Source organism: Leptonychotes weddellii, chromosome 11, assembly GCF_054177405.1.
Source record: "Leptonychotes weddellii isolate Sample4059 chromosome 11, ASM5417740v2, whole genome shotgun sequence".
Lineage (NCBI taxonomy): Eukaryota > Metazoa > Chordata > Mammalia > Carnivora > Phocidae > Leptonychotes > Leptonychotes weddellii.
In genome coordinates, this window is record NC_138379.1 from 1 (window position 1) to 18,427 (window position 18,427).

At 58.0% G+C, this 18,427-nt stretch overlaps 3 protein-coding genes across 5 annotated transcripts; 2 read left to right on the plus strand and 1 right to left on the minus strand.

Moving 5' to 3' along the window:
- The first annotated feature begins 5,081 nt into the window (after positions 1–5,081).
- SCGB1C1 (secretoglobin family 1C member 1) lies at positions 5,082–6,422 on the plus strand. Its single transcript, XM_006741792.2, has 3 exons — positions 5,082–5,136; positions 5,750–5,949; positions 6,390–6,422. The coding sequence occupies exons 1-3, from the start codon at positions 5,082–5,084 to the stop codon at positions 6,420–6,422; spliced, it is 288 nt and encodes a 95-aa protein (XP_006741855.1).
- Positions 6,423–8,015: 1,593 nt separating this feature from the next.
- On the plus strand, positions 8,016–11,609 carry CIMAP1A (ciliary microtubule associated protein 1A). 2 transcript variants are annotated; one of them, XM_006741790.2, is made up of 6 exons: positions 8,016–8,200; positions 8,705–8,905; positions 9,341–9,442; positions 9,635–9,756; positions 10,552–10,692; positions 11,299–11,609. In XM_006741790.2, exons 1-6 carry the CDS (start codon positions 8,092–8,094, stop codon positions 11,386–11,388), a joined length of 765 nt encoding a protein of 254 aa, XP_006741853.1. In that variant the 5' UTR covers positions 8,016–8,091; the 3' UTR covers positions 11,389–11,609. The 2 variants fall into 2 exon arrangements, with proteins under 2 accessions (XP_006741853.1, XP_006741854.1); XM_006741791.2 differs by lacking the exon at positions 10,552–10,692.
- Positions 11,610–12,793: 1,184 nt separating this feature from the next.
- BET1L (Bet1 golgi vesicular membrane trafficking protein like) lies at positions 12,794–16,983 on the minus strand. 2 transcript variants are annotated; one of them, XM_081797453.1, is made up of 4 exons: positions 16,824–16,983; positions 15,651–15,742; positions 15,315–15,371; positions 12,794–15,169 (listed from the first exon to the last, which is right to left on the minus strand). In XM_081797453.1, the coding sequence occupies exons 1-4, from the start codon at positions 16,840–16,842 to the stop codon at positions 15,002–15,004; spliced, it is 336 nt and encodes a 111-aa protein (XP_081653579.1). In that variant the 5' UTR covers positions 16,843–16,983; the 3' UTR covers positions 12,794–15,001. The 2 variants fall into 2 exon arrangements, with proteins under 2 accessions (XP_081653579.1, XP_030893202.1); XM_031037342.2 differs by lacking the exon at positions 16,824–16,983 and adding an exon at positions 16,527–16,731.
- Between the last annotated feature and the right edge of the window lie 1,444 nt (positions 16,984–18,427).

Sequence of the window (18,427 nt, forward strand, 5' to 3'; positions counted from 1 at the left end):
TAACCTTAGTCATCACTCTGACGCTACCCTTGCCCAAAGCCTAGGTCTGAAAAACAGAGTCTGGGACACCTGACCAACACCAGAAGACTCAGCCAGCAACACGGAAGGAAATCCTGCCATTTGGAAGACCGGAATGGAACTAGAGCAGGAGGATTTTGAATGAAAACCTTAGCCAAGGCACACATTCAGCACCCCCATGAACACAAATCCTAACCCTAATTCCTAACCCTGACCCTAACCCTAGTCTACTCTGTTGTGGTTTTTTTTTTTAAGATTTTATTTATTTATTTGAGAGAGAGAGAGAGAAAGAGCGCAGAGGGAGAGTGAGAGGAAGAAGCAGACTCCCTGCAGAGCAGGGAGCCTGACGTGGGGCTCCATCCCAGGACCCTGGGATCGTGACCCAAACCAAGCCAAAGGCAGATGCTTAACCGACTGAGCCACCCAGGTGCTTTTTTAATTCATAGTTTAACACTGACTTAGGAAGCATTCTTCCCTGGGATTGCCATTGTTAAGAAAAGGTGCTGCTCTTCTGAATGGGGCTGTATCAGTAAACACCATGACGACAAGGAAATGAAGACAGAGTTCATGTTCTTAGAACTTGGAAGTATACTCTCTTGTTGCCTTGGTTCCATTTCAGTTAATGGTGAAAGGCTAAAACTTCTGTGTGCTATTTGCAGTGAGAGACTAGCTGGTGAGGTGTTGAGACTCTCAGAACCCGAGGGGCATTGACATATAAAACGTAATAAGTGCAAAACCAAATAAATTGCTTGAAAGAAAGGGTGTTGAGCTTAGAAGCTGACAGAACCAGATTTTCAATACTTCACACATATAAACTTAAATACTTTGCAGGCTTCTGACAAAGTGGCACTTGTGGTTGCTAAGACCAAACAAGTACTTACAATTGCTGCTGCAGCATGGACTGGAAGCACCAAAGTCGTTCCTTGAAAATATTGGGTGTGTCTGCAGCAGAGAAAGAGCTTCGTTCGGTACAACTTTCCAAAGACACCACCGCTCAACATATCAAGGAGCTGGTAAATGAAATAGAAGTCCAACTCAGAACAAGTGAAACTACCAGAATATTTTTCATCAAAACCTGATGAATCCAGTTATGGATGACATGGATATGTGTGATTTGAATATGGGGATGATGCAAACTTAGAAATTTCTTTTTAGCTTCATTGCCAACAAAACTGTTCGCTCTGAATCATGCAAAACCATGCACAGCTACGTTGCCAACCAGTATAATTTGGAGACTGAGTTTTGTGTTGTGTGTCCTGATGGCACAGCCATCATCAATGAGAATAGGGCTCTGGAGCAGCCTCCCAGAGTGATGAGCTAGCCCCAGGACCTCAGTCAACGCCCTGCTTTCTTTAGTGACCATGCCCTTCCCGAAAAGCATCAGCTGACCCAAGCAGTGTGCTTAGAGAGGCGGTAAAATTGTGGCTTGTGTAACAACTGATGGGTTAAACCTAGAATTATTCTTTTTATTGTGTATCATAATGAACCTCATCATAAGCAAATGCTGATAGATTTTTACATACGGTGGTTATCAAGGGGAGGAGTCCAGCTGAGAATGTTTCACTACAGATGAGCTCCTAGTGTCTCTGCAAGAAGCAAAGCCATGGTGGCCCCAGCTCATTAACACCATGAGTCAGACAGTCTGACATCTTCAATATCTAATGAGCTTAATATTTCTGTGCAAGAACAGAATACCACTTTTCTTCATTAGGACACAGAAGACCATAGGACACAAATAAATGTTCAAAAACTAGAACAGAGGCTCTACAAATTGTGATCATGAATTCCATAATTAACAAATATTATCTTGGTATTTGCACATCTGTGAAAATTGTAACCAAACACCTTATGAATCAATAGAATGTGGGCTTTTTGGATAGAATGTTTTGAATATAATTTTCCATCAAATAAAGATGCATCCCTATAAAGTTAATGGATGCTGAACGTATTGGTCCCTCATCGTCAGCCAAACCCAACCAGGAAACAGAAGACCAGGAGCTTCCCGGGACATCCAGGAAGACACAGTGGTGTCTTGAGAGTCTGGAGAGCCAAGGGCAGGCCTCCATCACCAGTGTCAAGGGGCACTTGTGTTTGGCTGTATTTTGCTTGAAGTCGGGTCATGTTACAGCATGAATATATGCTCATAAGGATGATGCAGTAGAGATACTACCCTGATGTTGCAGAAGGAGGCAGCGAATGCCTCCTTGGGGAGAAGGGACACATGCCGTTGGTGTGTGTGTGTGCAGACAGGTCCTCTCACACAACAGGAGGACACACAAATATATGCCTGTGAAGGAAGGCACGCTGGTGGATGTAGTGCTGTGACTGTGTGTGGTTTGTCTTCTGATTTCTTCAGTTTCTCGGTGAAGTAAGAGCCGAGGCCCAGAAGGTAAGGTGAGACTGGCAGTGTGACAAGTAGCCATCTCAAAGGACGTGAGGACCCCCACCCTGGAGACCTGGAAGCCATGAGCAGCACTAAGGACGCACCCAAGGTGAGTTCTGGACGTGAGATCCGCTGAGGCAGCAGGTGGAGGAAGAGAGGGGGTGGGCAAGGGTCACCCAGTGCTGGGGGTGGGGGCAGGGGGTGGGAAGCGTGTCTGTGAGCAAGGGATGGGTGCCTTGTCACGATGGTGCAGTAAAGCCAGGGCCGGGAAGTGCGTGGGGACCGTGACAGTCAGCCAGCGTGCTCCCTGAGTACCTGCTGGGCACGAGAGGCTCGCCCGACTGGAAAGGGGGGAGTGCAGCCATTGGTGCTGCGGAGACCAGGACGCGGCCCTGGCAGTGGCCGACTGCAGCAGGTGCAGGTGAGGTGGCCGGGGGAGGGGTCGGAACCTGAGGTGGATTGGGTATGTGCGAGCAAAGTCATCACAATTGGTAACCCGAGTCGTCAGCGGAGGAGGCCTGACTCTACCCCTCAACTGTGAGGTAGTTGGAGAGCGTGTCTCAGACGGTGCCCGGGAAGGGTTACAGGGCAACCGCTAATAGCTTGCACTTCCAGGGGCTGCGGTTTGGAGAAGAAGCCACAACCCAAACGCAGCCAAGGGGGCACCCAGTCCACCTCCAGTAGCGACAGCACTCTGGAGATATGGTAGGAAAATGGAGGAGAAGAAGAGCTGGGCAGGCTGGTCTCCAGTAGGGCCAGCCCTGACTGTGGGAATCATCGGGAGGGATTCAGACCAACAGATGTCCAGGCCGTACCCCCGGGAACACTGCTTCTGAGCTACGCGGGAGCCTGGGGCTGGCATTTGTAGACATCTGCCCAGGTGATGCAACAGGCGGCCAGAGACCGGTGGGGGAAGGATGGTGACGGGCACAGCATAGGGAATGAGTCAGTGATGTGGCAGTAACTTTGTACGGGGACAGATGGTTGCTACACTCCTCGTGGGGAGGGCTGAGTACGGTACAGAATTGTGGAGCCGCTAAGTTGCGCTCCTGAAGCTGATGTAACAATTTGTGTAGCCATCTTTTTTTTTTTTTTTTCTTTTTGAGGGCGAGAGGTGGGTGAGAGGGGAAGGGAGCATCTTTTTTTTTTTAAGATTGATTAGAGCACATGTGTGGGAGAGTGCGGTGGGGGAGGGGGAGGGCAGAGGGAGAGAGAATCCCAAGCGAACTCTGTGCCCAGTGCAGAGCTGGACCCAGGGCTCAAGCCCATGACCCTGAGATCGTGACCTGAGCCGAAATCAAGAGTCGGACACTTAACCGACTGAGCCACCCAGGTGCCCCTCATGTATTTGCACATGGAGAACTTAATTTTGTTCTCTAGTTAAGTAAAGAAGGTGATGGGTGCATCAGAGCAAAGGGGGAGGCTGTGGCCATCCCAGAACCCATGACCCCTGGGGCCTTTGGGGACAGGGGCTCCACGTGGCCTCAAGTACAATCTCACTAATGCAGCCACACTGTTGTGTTACAGGTGATCTGGGCACACATTCTCTGTCCTGTATTCTTGGAATTCTGTGTGTGAGCAGGATATACCATCTCTGGATCTTGCTACATGTTAGCAAAGAGAATTGCAGAATACTCATTGTAAACAGGCACCTGAGTGGTTGAGAACAGGACAAGGGTCTGCTGTCTGTGACAGACTCAGGGCCAGCTAGAGACGAGTGAGGGACAGGGTGACAAAGGGTGACAAAGACACCACAGTCATCAAGCCAGAGCAGTTTGGGGAAGGTGGAAACCGTCCCCAGATGCTGACTGAGGAGCCCCTAGGGCTGGCCAAGGGCTAAAACCCCTGGGCCCTCACGAGCACCCTGAGGACACGCTCAGCCACCAGATGGCAGCAGGGGACAGAAGAGGGCCCGGTCCCACACAGGAATGGCTGCTCCTGGGCAGGTCTGGTTGGGAACCCAGGTGTCTCAGCCCCCTATCTCCATTCTAACATCTTCCCCAGATCCTAGACTTCCCGGCGCCGGCCTTGCCGCAGAAGGAAGCTGTGTCTCAGACTGTGGCCCCTCCTCGCTTCCTGCAGGGGTGGGACAATTCCACCAGGCCCCAGGGGTGGCCTGGCTCCTGGCCCCTCAGTCTCTCTGAGGCCCACCTCCTCCCCCTGGACCCTTCTGTCCACTTTGGCCTCCTGCAGCACTGGGCCCATCTCCCACTACCCAGATCCACAGGCCCAGGAAGCCCCCACACCTGCCCCAGTGGAGACCCTCAGGCATGTTGAGCACAGGGAGGATCCCCCCACAAAAGAAAGGCCTGAGCCCAACCCCAGAGCCTACCACTCTCAGCCACAAAGCAGGCACGGCCAGAGGCCGGTGGCGTCCTGGCCCCCACTGTTCTTCCCCACCGACCTCACATCTCACCCTCTCCCACGTCCACTCAACCCAAAACCATGTGCAGACCACCCCTCAAACAGTGCCCCAAGCCTCTTTCTGCTTGCCCCCCCCCGCCCCCGCCCCGGGAGCCTGGGGTGAGGACACACCCCTCACCCCCCACCCCCCACTGCCCAACCTATGCTCTCCCTGCCAAGGTCTTGATGGGCAGGTTGGCCCCGCTCCCAGGCCGGGTGCCACCTCTGAGGCATAAAGTCCGCCAGGGCAGCTCCTGAGGGACCTCTGCCATCTGCCATGAAGGGGAGCAGCACCCTCCTACTGGGGGCCCTCACCCTGCTCTGCTCCTGTGGTGAGTCTGTGTGCTTCTCTCAGCAGGGTCCCTGTTTGGGGGATGGATGGGGACCTGGGGAGCTGAAAACCCAGGCACTAGGCCCCTCACAGTGATGGGCGGCAGCCGGTGAGGTGCCGACTGGCCTCCACCACGAACACAGATGTGGGCAACGACCCTGACGCCCCCGCCGACCCCAGTCCCCACCCAGCCCAGCCCCAACCTCTGCCCCAGCCCTAGCGTCACCAAGCCCGATGTCACCAACCCAGCCCAGCCTGAGCCCAACCCTGCAAGCCCCATGTCAGCCAACCTCGCATGGAGGGGAAATGCCAGCTTCTTTAGGGGTCTGACTCCTCCCCTAGAGATGCCAGGAAACCCAGAGTGGAGGGAGGGAGGGGGGTTACGGGTGACAGGAGGAGTCTGTGGGCAGGTAGTGTTGGGGGTGTTAGGGAGGAAGATCTGGGGGAGGAGAGGCTGGGTAATCATCGTGCAGGCACGATGGGAGGTGAGGGGCAGGTGAGATGGGAGTTGATGCAGAAGGTCTGGATGCCGAGGCTGGAGGGCTGGGAAGTCCGGGGTCATGGGCTGGAATGCAATCCTCCTGTCCTGGTGTCATCCCGCTCCCACCACACAGGGCTGGCCACCGGGGAGGACAGCAGTGAGTTTTTCATGGAATTCCTGCAAACGCTGCTGGTGGGGTCCCCAGAGGAGCTATATGAGGGGCCCCTGGGCAAGTACAACGTCAATGCAGATGCCAAGGCAGCACTGACTGAGCTCAAGTCCTGCATAGATGGCCTACAGCCCATGCACAAGGCGGAACTGATCAAGCTGCTGGTACTGTGGCTGGGGGTGGGGGCACCCAATTCCCTAAATGCCTGCAGCTGCAGCAGGACCCACGGCTCTGGCCTACTGGCCCTCCACCAAATGCCATGGCTCCTGATTATCCCCCAATGCAGCCTACCACCCCTACAGACAGCCGACCTGCCGCAGTCAGCAGAAGTGGACATCCCAGACCTCACTCCCCACAGAGCACCCTTAGCCTCCCCTACACATACATACATGCATAGGAACACCTGCATACAAGTGCACACACACATCCACGCAGGTGCACACACCACTTCCCCAGCTGCTAGGAGAGGACTGGCCGAAACGTGCTAGAGCCTACAGTCCCCCAGGGGCTGGCCTGGATCTGCCTGCCCAATGGAAATGGGGCTTTCTAGTTATTGGTCACCAAGGATAGGACCCCTCTGGGCCCACACCTGTCTGCCTTCCAGGTGCAAGTGCTGGGCAGTGAAGATGATGCCTAGCAGACCCCAGTCATGGCTCCAAGCAGCCACAGGACCAGCTACACAAGCAGCCATGGCCACGCCGCCCCATTACCACTTCCCCATGTGTGAATGTATCCTAAAACTGTTCAATCAATAAAGCCTCCTGCAGCTCCCGTTCTGGCTCCTCTCTCTCCCCACACTCACGGCACAACTACACGCACATGGAGATTCACATACACAGGGTCACATCCACAGAGCATGCACATAGAAGTAGCCCCACACAGAGGGCAGACCCACCAGATACCCATGTGGACGGAGCAAGACAGACAGGCAGGTGGGTGGACACAGGAAGGCCTGCAGAGGCAGTGGTGGGGCGCAGGAGCAGTGACTCAGAGCAGGCAGGGACAAAGTGCCCCAGGCAGAGGACATGGCCAAGACTGGGAGGTCAGGCTGGGGGCGCTCTGCATCTGAAGGCTGTCATTCCGAGATAATAAATATACACTATGGCACAGCTCCAGGGGTTGAAAGCAATCTCCCCAAAGTCACACAAGAAAAGAGTCTACCTGGAAGAAATGCAGACCTGAGCCGTAGCCCCAAGAGGAACCTTGACAAAGTCAAGAAGAGAGTGCACCTGCTCTTGAGGACACCCATGCTCTGAGGGGTGGACACAGCCAGCAGTGGCCCAGGAGGGAGAGCAGGGTCTGAGAAAGGTTCCACGGGAGAGCATCAGCTCCCCACCCCAACTCCCCAACCCTCACCTTGGATCCCAGGATCTCAACTGCTAGAGCCTTCCTGTGTCTCAGTTCCCCCAGATCAGTGGTCTTCAATGGGGGCAGGGCTGACTAGGTTTTTCTCTGCCCCTCACAACTTTCGGTCCCCCGCCACTCCAGTTCTGGGCCCCACGGCCTCCTTGTCCAGTACAGAACCTTGCTGTCCCTTTTCCTGCCCTCCGAGCCCCTGCCCCACCCATTGCAATGAGGAGCAGAGCAAAGTCCCGACCTGAACCATGCGTGGTGAGGGTGGGGGTTCCCTGGGCAGAGGCCATTGTCTCCATCACACATAGTGATCTAGAACCTGCTGTCCCACAGAGCCACATTCTAGAGCTTGGGGGCTAGGGCCCCTCCCCAATTCTCCAAGCCCCCTGGGGAGAGGAGAGAGAGGGAGAGGCTTACCTCTCCATGCCCCTTTTTCGGGAACTCCCTGGCACTGAGGCCGGAGTGACGGGACCGCCTCTGAGGAGGCTTGGTCCATAGGTTGCTCTGAGCGCAGCTCCCGGACCAAAGAGGTGAGGGCCCCTCTGGAGCAGCCTGCCCCCCACCCCCCGCCCCATGGCACAGTCTCAGCCAAGAAGTTTCCCACCTTTGCCCACTGCTCCTTGCCCAGTAGTGCCTAGGGTCCTCTGAGTAGGAGAAACCTGCCCAGAACCCCCTTAGAGCCAAGGAGGGGTGGTCTCTGAGGGCTGGAAGAGACAGCCCTTCTGGGCATGTACACGAGTGTCTGGAGCTCCTCCTCCTCTTGGGGTTGGTGGGGGCAGAGCAAGCCCACTACTCCAAGCAGAAGTTCCGTAAGTCTGGGCCCCAGCTCAAGACCTCACTGAGGAGACTGTGGCCTGAAGTTCTGCCCATCAGTGGGGACAAAGCAGGGATGGGGTGAGGAGTTGGGTCTTCCCAGCACCTGGTCAACCTCCCGTCCATGGACAGAGCCAGCCATGGCAGAGGAAGTATGGGTGGGCACCTGGAGGCCCCATCGCCCCCGGGGGCCCATCATGGCCCTCTACAGCAGCCCAGGACCCAAGTACCTGATTCCACCCACCACGGGTAAGTGCCTGGGAGCCTGGAATGGGGCTGGGGTGGGGACAGGAGCCAGGTCTGAGGTGGGCTTGGGATGGGCCTGGGGAGGGTTGGGGAGGGGGCCTGGTCTGAGCCTGGGGAGGACCTGGAGAGGGTCTGATGGGGGTCTGGGGAGGGCATGGGGCAGGCCTGGGGTGGGTCTGAGGAAGGTCTGGGGGGTGGGGGGCCTGGGGCGGGCACTGAGGAGGCCTGAAGAGGGTCTGGGGGTACATGGGCTGGCCCTGGGGTGCCTGGGATGGGTCTGGGGAGGATTTGGGGGGATCTGGGGGAGTGCCTGGAATGAGGCTAGGGCAGGCCTGGGGAGAGTCTAGGGACGGTCTAGGAGGGGGTCTGAGGGGTGGGTGTGTGGGATAGGGCTGGGGAGGCTGAGGGCTCATCCCTGACTCCCAGCCCATGAACCCCTCTGGGGACAATAGGGTGGGGAGAAGGATGGTGTCTGGCTCCAGGATGCTCAGAGGCCCTGCCCCACAGGCTTTGTGAAGCACACACCCACCAAGCTGCGTGCACCAGCCTACAGTTTCCGGGGGGCCCCCATGCTCCTGGCAGAGAACTGCTCCCCAGGGCCCCGCTACAGTGTGAACCCCAAGATACTGAGGACTGGCAGGGACCTCGGCCCCGCCTACTCCATCCTGGGGCGCTATCGCACCAAGACCATCATGACCCCTGGCCCTGGTGAGTGACTCTGGCCCACCCGCAGCCCTGCCCAACCCTGCTGATAGTTACTGCGTGTCCTGTCAAGGTGAGGGTGTGAGGGAACACAGGCATCCTGGGCCTCCTATCCCTTCATTTTCCTCACAAGGGGCGCCATCAGGCCCAAAGCAGCCTTGGAGACCCTCAGGCCCAGCTCTGACCTGAACTTTTCTTGGCCTGAGTCCCTGCACCAGGCCTACATCAGAGCCTGCCCTTCCTCCTCCAAAGCTGCACCTGTCCCCCCGATTCCTGCAGTCCCTGGACACCCCCTGACCAATCTCAGTCACCATCTGTATTGGGGTCTGGAAGCCCTGACCTGCAGTGTTGGGGGTTTTCCTTGACCCCCTGAGCAGGCCAGCAGCCTGCCTGCATGGTCCTTTCCCTCCCAGCACACCCTCCACTCCTTTCCCGAGCCAGGTGACTACTTTCCAGAGAAATCTACCAAATACGTGTTTGACTCGGCACCCAGCCACTCCATTTCTGCCCGGACCAAGACCTTTCGAGTGGACAGCACCCCAGGTGTGCAGCAGCCCTGACAGCCACCATCCGACCGGGTTGGGGATCCTGACGTGGGCGGTGGGGGAGGTGGGGGAGACAGGGCAGCCTGATGGCTGCTCTCCTGGAAGTGGAAAGCCCCAGGGAAGGAGCCATCTGAGACTCTGGATGCAGGATTCTGTCCAGCCTGAGACTCAATGCCCATGCACCCCGCAGGCCCTGCCGCCTACATGTTGCCTGTGGTAATGGGGCCCCACACTGTCGGCAAGGCCTCCCAGCCCTCCTTCTCCATCAAGGGTCGCAGCAAGCTGGGCAGCTTCAGTGACGACCTGCACAAGGCAAGGGTCCCCCTGCCAGGGCGCAGCACTGTTCATCCCCCAGAGGTGGCCCGTCTGGCCCCTTCCCCCAGACCTCGGTGCCACCAGACTGAAGCCTGTCAGCTCTTCATCCTCTGGGTGCCTGCCACATGCCTGGGACCACCCTGCACCCCCCCCCCCACACACACACACACAAGGTTACAGTCTAGGGGTGAGGAGGGGCAGACAATGGACAAAGATGCAGACAGCAACAGTGCTGAGGAGGGTTGAGCAGGGAAGGGGCTTTATAGAATGCTGCGGGTAGGGCAAGGAGCAGCCTTTGATAAAGTGGCCTGCAGGAAGATGGGAAGAAGAAGAAAAGCTGTGAGATATTTGGGGCAGGAGGCTTCCAGCTGCAGAAATAGCCAGTGCAAAGGCCCTGAGGTGGGCACATGCCCGGGAGCTTGAGGAGCCTGGGGAGAATGCCAAGGTGGCGTCACAGCACCGCTGACCTTGTCCGCCCATCCCACCGCCATCAGGTCCCGCAGGACAGAGTCCCAGCTGGAAAGGGGCCTCTCTAGCACACACCAAAGGGACAAGCCTGGGACTGGCACACACTGGGTGTCATTGCCAGAGCGAGGCTTCTGTAGAAGGGCGATGTCCCGCACAGAGAAGGTCATCCCCACGGTGCGACTATTGTCTGGGGACAAAAGGGACCCCTGACACACAGACACACAGCGGCTCAAGCTTGAAATCCACTGCCCGATGCTGGCCCCCTATCCTTTGGAGTCACATGCCCTGACAGCTGAGGTTGACTGAGCCTCTTTTGCCTCCTAGACCCCAGGTCCTGCAGCCTACCGCCAAACGGATGTGCAGGTGACGAAGTTCAAGGCTCCACGGTACACCATGGCAGCCCGGGTGGAGCCCCCAGGGGACAAGACCCTCAAGCCAGGACCAGGAGCCCACAGTCCTGAGAAGGTCTAGGAAGAGCAGGGCCCAGAGGGGTGGGGTGAGGGGTGGGGGGTTACAGTGAGGAGGGAGTGGGGATGGGGATGACATGGCCCAGAGGAGGTGGGGGTGGTCACGACCCAGTGGGGAAGGGTCGCAGGGGCACCACCCAGAGTGGGTGGGGGGGCACAGCCTGGGGAGCAGGGACCACAGGCCAGAGTGGTTCAGTTACTGGGGGCACATCCCAGGGAGGTGGGGTTGGCAGGGGCAGAGCCGGGGGGGGGGGCGGGCACAGGCCAGAGGAGTAGCCGGGGAGCAAGCCCAGAGTGGGTGTGGTGGGGAAGGGCCTGTGAGGGTCACAGTGGCCATGCACCCCTAGCATGGCATTCGTGGCACATCCATTGCCCCAGCTGGCAGGTTCTGCCTCCCCAGAAACCGGTGACAGTTAGTACGTAGGGCACTCTCCACACACGGGCCTCTGTGTCTAACCTGGCAGCGTGGTCTTGCTGCCTGTCAGCCTGGCCCAGCTTCAGGAGGCATGGGGAAGCCACTGTCAGCAGCCCTGGCCCCCGGGAGGGCAGAGCCCGTCGGGCGGGGCAGGGGTGCCAGCTCTTCTCACAGCCTCTCCTCTCCCAGGTGACGGTGACCAAGCCCTGCGCCCCCGTCGTCACATTTGGCATCAAACATTCCGACTACGTGACACCCCTGGTGGTGGACGTAGAATAGCCCTGGCCCCCACCCTACCCCGTCACCCAGAGCCTCTGCACATCATGCTCCCACAAGAGATGCCCTGGGTCGTGGGCTCGGGACACCTCCACCAGCTGGGCTGTGGCCAGCCTGGCCCTGCAGGGCAGAGCATACTTGTTTGGACAGTTGTGGCCAGTTATTTTTTCTATGATGCTTTCCCATTTGCTAATCTCGTTTCCTGCTGTGCCCAGATATTTAATAAATCACAGATTGCATTAGTAATGAGTTTGTCTTGGCAGTAGAATCAAGCTTTCCCAGAAAGGGGCTCCTGCCTAGGTGGTTGGGTCCTATCCTGGTTTCCAGGGCCTGGGGTCTGAGCAGAGAGGGGGGCTTGGGATCCTTGGACACCCTGCCATGCCGGCCCGCCTAACTCCGCCTTGGGCCCTGCACTTCACATTCCGTTGTACACTCCAAGAATGGTCACACCAGCATCCGTCCCCTTCCATACTCTCGTCCCTGTGTGACTGACTCTCCCCCATGAGGTCTGTGCCCCTCCCCTTGAATCTGGTCTAGAACCTGTGACCACCCTCAGTAAGGTGATACTGCATGACCTCTGAGGCCAGGCCATACAACATACAAAGGAAACAGCTCCTTTGTGGAGCTAGACAACCCCCTCCCTTGGCTCATTCCAACACCAGCCACCGTGGTGTGAGCTCAACACTTGGTGAGGCCGCATCAGCATCCAGGCAGTAAGCACACCAGCACCAACGGCAGGCACGTGACCAAGCCTTCAGGTGTCAGCAGCCCCAGGCTCAGGTCTGCCACCCAAGGCCCGTTCTAGGCAGAGGGCCGTCCCCACCATGCTGGTCTCGAATTCCAACCACACTGACCATAAGACATAAATTATTCTAATTGTGACTAAGTTTTTTAAGGTGATCTGTTAACAGCAAAGGCCACAGAGGAAGCACAAGGACTTGGGCCAGGAAGGGGGCATCTGAGTAAGGCCAAAGACAGGCATTTCCAGAGGCTGCCTGGAGTCCAAGGCCAGGCCTTGAAGAGTGGAGTGTGGATTTCACCTCAGCCCTGGGGAAAGGTTGCTGTGAAGCCCGCAGGGTGGGTGGCCCCGAGGGTCATCCCTGTGAGCCCACCAGCTGTAGCAGTACAAAGTACAGTATGGCCACTGACCCTCACTCAGCTGGGACCACGAGGCTGTGTTCTGCGTACCTCACGTCTATTCATTTAACCCTTAGGGGTGGTTACAGAAACTTGACAGAGACCACCCGCCGGGGGTGGGAGGGAGAAGTGAGGAAGGGTGCAGAGACGTGATAGAACCAGAGGGGAAAGGAAGTAGGGTCCAGAACACCAGCGTCCATGGCCAGTCTGGGGACCAGGGTCAGCTCCAGATGAAACCCTCAAGCACCCGAGAAAATGACGACACCAAAGATTGTTTACTTCGTCATGAAGCTGTTTATTCCAAATCTTTGTTAAATGCCTTGTTCTTGAATTGTGGGATAAAGCCTGGCAGCGTCTCCTCACTTGGCACAGGTCGGGTCCCCAGGTCCTTTTTGTTTTAGTGGTTTCAGGGACCAACGTCAGCAAACCGCGCTTACGCACAGGAGAGGGTGCTGAGCGCCCGAGGCGGGGCAAGAGGAGGGCAAAGGCTCTGACAGGTCGGCAGCAGAGCTGACATGCCCCCATCATGGAATCCATCCCAGTGCAATGAGAAACAAAATGGTAAACCAAAAGTAACGAAAACCCAGACCCCAAAATAGCTGGAAGGGCCACAAAGAGCTATGAAGTGGAGGCGGGGAGGCAGAGATGGGGGCTTTAGGAGAGAACATTGCGGCTTGAGGTCTCAGGGGGACAGCAGAAAGCACTCATCAAGACTACCCGAAACACAAAATCTAAACCAGCCTGCATCGAATCCGTAGTGTGGTGCAGCTCTCACAACTGAGCCGTGTTCTCAGGAAGAGGTCAGCACCACAGGCCCGGGGGGGGGATGCAGGGTGTGGGTCCATCTGCAATGCCACCAGACGGACACACTACACAGGTCTAGTAAGCTTGGTGACCAGTGGACATGCCCCCGTCGCAAGATTTAACATGAGATGGCTAACTCAAAGCCATAGTGCATGGGGACTGGGGAGGGAAGCAGGACCATGGGGGCCTGAGAAGGAATGTCAAGGAGTCAGGGGAAACACCAAAGCCCCACAGACAGGGAGGCAGGTAAGCAGACCTCCCTGGATGAGAAACTAGCCTCTGGAGGGGTAGGGGCATGTCAGAACAGAGCACTCAGAAGTAGGAACGTAGGTTCCCCCTCCTCCAGGAGGCTGAGCAGCCCAGCAGGTCCAACGCAAGAAGAGTGCTACAGTGACCACGTGAGGAGGGGCCAGGCCTGCTGGACAGACAAGGGACGCAGAAGGGAGAACAGGGAACAGCAGCAGTGCTGAAGGTGAGGTGACCAGAGTCAGAGACCTCAGCCGATGTGCGGTCAGTGTGTGTGAGTCACACCAGGGGCCTGCACAGCACACAGTGTGGGGCAGAGCCAACAGTCCTCTGGGAGTAAGCGGGAGTGACTGGGCTGGCAGAAGACGTATTTATGCACAATGAGGGTGCCGACACCTCACCGTGGGGTGCGAAGCCGCTGGCCCAGCTGGGCCTGTGCTTTGGTTTGTGTGAACATGGGGCTGGCCAAGTGGGCAGTGAGGGTCCAGGGAGAGGCGGGCACGGAGAGCAGTCTGCAGAGGCTGGGGATGAGGGAACGACTAAGAGTTCCCTTAGTAAGGGAATACTCACTGTTGAAGGGCCTCACATGGTGGAGGGGAAGCTGCCTGGTGACCCTCAGGAAGTGACCCATGGGTCCTATGAACAGAGTCCTTGTAGGGAAGCCTCCTGTCTTGACCCACAGAAGGCGCCTCCCCAACACACATTCCACCTAACTCTGAAACGCCAGATGGAACTGCTTCTAGAGGTCTGGTCTCCCAGAAATACATCTTTGGTGTTGGCTAGATCTTGAATCCTGAGAAAATAGGAGTTTCTGCTCCTGGATACAAGACTGTGAGATCCAAAAGGATCAGGGCCCAATGCCTCCAGCCAAGGTTGCGGTCCACTTCTTCATCCACAATACCCTGCCCTTCCCCGAGGGTCTGGAGGGCAGGCGAGGCTCATCTGCCCATACTCAGCAGCCCTAGCCAAGAGTAGCTGCAATCTCCGAGCTGAGGAGATGGTGCTCAAACTTCACAGCCAAACCCCCATCCCATGTCAGCTCCAGGCACCTCGGGCATCAGACGTGGCCTTACCCAGAGACATGGATAGGGCAGAGCCTTGAGACGTCAGAGCCCCAAGGGACAAGGGAAGGGCTGCTGGCCACAGGTAGCCATGTCCAGGATTTCCAGAGCCTCTGGTACCCAGAGTAGCACAGGGCCTGCGCCTTGGTTTCCCCAAGGGAAAGAGACCCTTACACACACGGGACCAGCCAATACGAGCTCACTCGGTCAGAGGCAGCCATGAACGCCAGTCACAGAGGAAGAAAATTCCTAAGCCACAATCATCATTTCAAAGGAGTATTTTGCAGGTAGGTCCTCTGGAGCCTAGGACACCAGGCAGGGGAAGACCCTGGTTGCCCCAGGCCCCACAGAAGTCAGCTCCTAGTGGCTCATGTCCTTGCCCTTGACAGGAGATAGGAGAGAATGAAGAAGGCCACGATCAGGCCCACGGCCATACCACATAGAAGCTTCCGGTTGTCTCGCCCAGACCTCGCCATTGTGGAAAAGCGCTTCACGCTCCCCGTGAGCAGGCCTGTCATGCTTGTGAAATCCGAGTCCTGAGGGAGGAATCCCACCAAGGTCACACAGGGGCAGCACCTCCACGACTGCCACGCAGGTGCCAAAAGCAACACCGGGGGCCTGCACAACAGGCAGCGTGGGGCAGAGCTGACCGCGATGCCCGCGCACACTGCAGACCCTTACCATGCTGTCCAGGTACCGGTTCTGGTCTTCTGCGTCCCTATCGATGTCCAGGGCCAGCTGGTCAGGACACAGAGGGGGCAAGGTCAAGCCAGAGAACACCCACTGGATGGCACTTGACCCCCCAGGAGACCAGCAGACCCTGCCAACAACTCTGCCAGGCATAGTGCCACCAGCAGAGATCAGGAGATCCAGGTGTCACCTGGGCCCCACACACCAGTGCTGCCATGGATGAGACAGGGAAGATGGGAACAACCTGAAACCCTTCCCAGCCTCTACCCTCCCTCTGGTCCCCACTCCAGAGTGCCAGGTAGAGATGAAGGGAGGACCACCACTGACCGATTTGAGCCTGGTGACCTTGGAAGCCAAGCTGTCGGCCATCCGCTTATTCTCCCGGTCTAGAATCTCCTCCACAGCGGCGGGGCTCTGAGCTGTGAGAAGGGAGAGTCTGAGGGGGTGCATCTACCTGTGAGCACTGCCCTTGATCCCTGCACATCAGCCCTTTGTGGCCTCAGGGCTCTCACTCCAATTCTATCCGGACAAGCTGGAAGTCTCAGGGGACTGGGCTCACGTCTGCTAAGCAGGTCCAACCCTAAGCCAGGGTCAGCTGCATGGACTTCACACATGACAGACAGCCTGTGTGAGCACTTGCCATGTGAGCACCTGTCCTGTGAACATACCCCAGCCAGAATGGACAGGCACCCCAAAGGGTTCAGTCCTACCAGCACTTTCTGATATTGTGATAGAACCTGTACGATCCCTCCACAGATGTCATCAGGATACATGGGACCTGTCCTCAGAAAAACAATTAATTCTGGTAGGGACATACGATTTAGGAAGAGCACGGGGGAGGGGGGGGACAAAAAGGCCCCTGCAGGGACGACCTGTGAACTGGGTCCTGAACAGCTGACAAGTAACCAAGGAGGAAACAACTGAGCAGAGTTCCGCAACACCCAAAAATAGGGGCTGAGGTCGATCTAGGTCTGCTCACCTCTGCACCCTACACCTTACACGGCCCCCAGAGCACGATCCATGCTGAGACCTGACACGTGACTAGCACTAAGCCAGGTGATTCCGAATTTCTGTGACATCAGGTGGGTCAGAACCACCTCCCCCCGCGGGCCGGACGCCTCAACGGGACGGATCCAACCGGGGCACAGCTCTACGAATCACTGATGGGTACACACCCCAAAGGAAGGGATGTTAACATCCTACCAACCACTTCACGTTCGTTCATTCCTTAAGTCAGAAGAGCCCAGCGACACCGGCATCAGCATCCCACCTCCCGGGTGAGAACAGGGGCTCTCAGAGGACGTAAAGCCCCCTCCCCCAGCGCTAGCTTCCGGGATCTGTGGACCCGCCGGAGGCCCCAGGCAGAACGACCTCGGAGGGCCCCCGCGACCCCGCCCTGGCGCGGGCAGCGCGGCTCCGCCCGCCGGCAGCGTCTCCTGCGGGCAGCCCCGTCGGCGACGGCCGGCCGCGCCGCCATCCGGCTCGCTCCCTCGCGCTCACCCCGAGCCCAGTCCGCCATCGCGCCCGGCCCGGCCCGGCCCGGCCCCCGCCCCGGCCTCCGTCAGCCGCGCGGCCGCAACCTCGGCGGACGTGGCACAGTCGCAGGGAAGACCCTCCGTCCCCGCCTCTTCCGCTCGGGCCCGCCGACTTCCGTCCGAGGTCGGTTTCACTTCCGGACGGCGGGAGGGGGCGGGCCGTTAGGGCTGTCCCTTCCAATGACGGCTGGACAGACACTTCTAGTGGCCAATCGCGCCGAAGGCGGGGTCAGGTCCTACCTGGGGAGCGCTCCCAGGCCCTTCCTCCCGCGAGAGAGGCTGGAAGGGGGCGCGACGGGCCCCAGTTACTGCTTGTGGGACAAGGTGGAGACCAGTGCCTGGAACGGGCGAGCGCTGCAGAAGATGCAGCGGTGAAGCATTCTGAAGGAAAACGTGGTCAGAACGAGGGGCGGGAGTGTGGGGGTAGCAGGGGCAGTAGGAGCCAGTGCTTCTCGCCGCCGCAGCTGGGCACTGGGAATGGGAGGGGACGTTCAACAAAGGCTTGATGCACAGTGCATACCGACCCAGCGTACTGGAGCACTTGCTGCGTGTCGTTTAGTCCTTCGACAACACCCTGAAACGGGAACGTGCATCACCTCTGCCTTTCAGAAGAGGAAACTGAGTCCAGGCCACACTGTATGTGGGTTACACACGATCAGGCTTTGACTTCATCCTGACCCTTCCCCACTCTCCCCTTTCTTTAAGCTCCGAGGATGTACCTGTTTTCTCCCACCGCGGCCGTTCCCATCTTTGCACTGGCCGCGCCTTTTGCTTTGAACGACTTTCCCCCAGATCACTTTTTACCGTCCAGTCTCAGCAAAAATGGCACTTCCTCAGATCCCTCTGCAGCCCACCAGGCCCCTTTTCTTTTCTAATCACAGCGCTATGACTGCCTCAAGCCGTCTTATTTGTCCGTTTTTCCTTGCCTTCACTTTTGGAACACAAGCTCTACGAAAGCAGGGACCTAGCATTCAGTAGGCACTCAAACCCCTGTTGAACACACCAAGTAGTCCCGGGGCTGCAAAGTCCTTTCCCCCTCGGCTTTCCCCTCGACTTCCACTTGTTCTGTGCATCAAGAGGGGCGTGGGTGGGGGACTTGGTGGGGTGGGCTAAGGTCCTCGCCTGCTGGGGATTCCAGCCCAAGAAGCAGAGGTCCCTATTAGGTTCGGAGGCGACTCGACCCCGAGGTCGAACAATCACCTAGTAGGACCTCGGAAACCCCCGCCGACTCCCGGGCAAAACCTTCAAGTTCCGGTCAGCCGACCCAAGTCTCGCCACCTTAAGCAGCCTGCGGCCCTGGCCCCGCCCCGCGGCGCGGCGCACACAGTCCCCGCCTCCGCCGCACGCAGCCCTGGCCCCGCCCGGCGACACAGCGCACACTGTCCCCGCCTCCGCCGCACGCAGCCCTGGCCCCGCCCCGCGGCGCGGCGCACACAGTCCCGGCTTCCCCGGCGCCAGCCCCGGCCCCGCCCCGCCCCGCGGCGCGGCACGCCACACCCAGTCCCCGCCTCCCCGGCGCGCGCACACAGTCCCGACCTCCCCCGCGCGCAGCCCCGGCCCCGCCCCCGC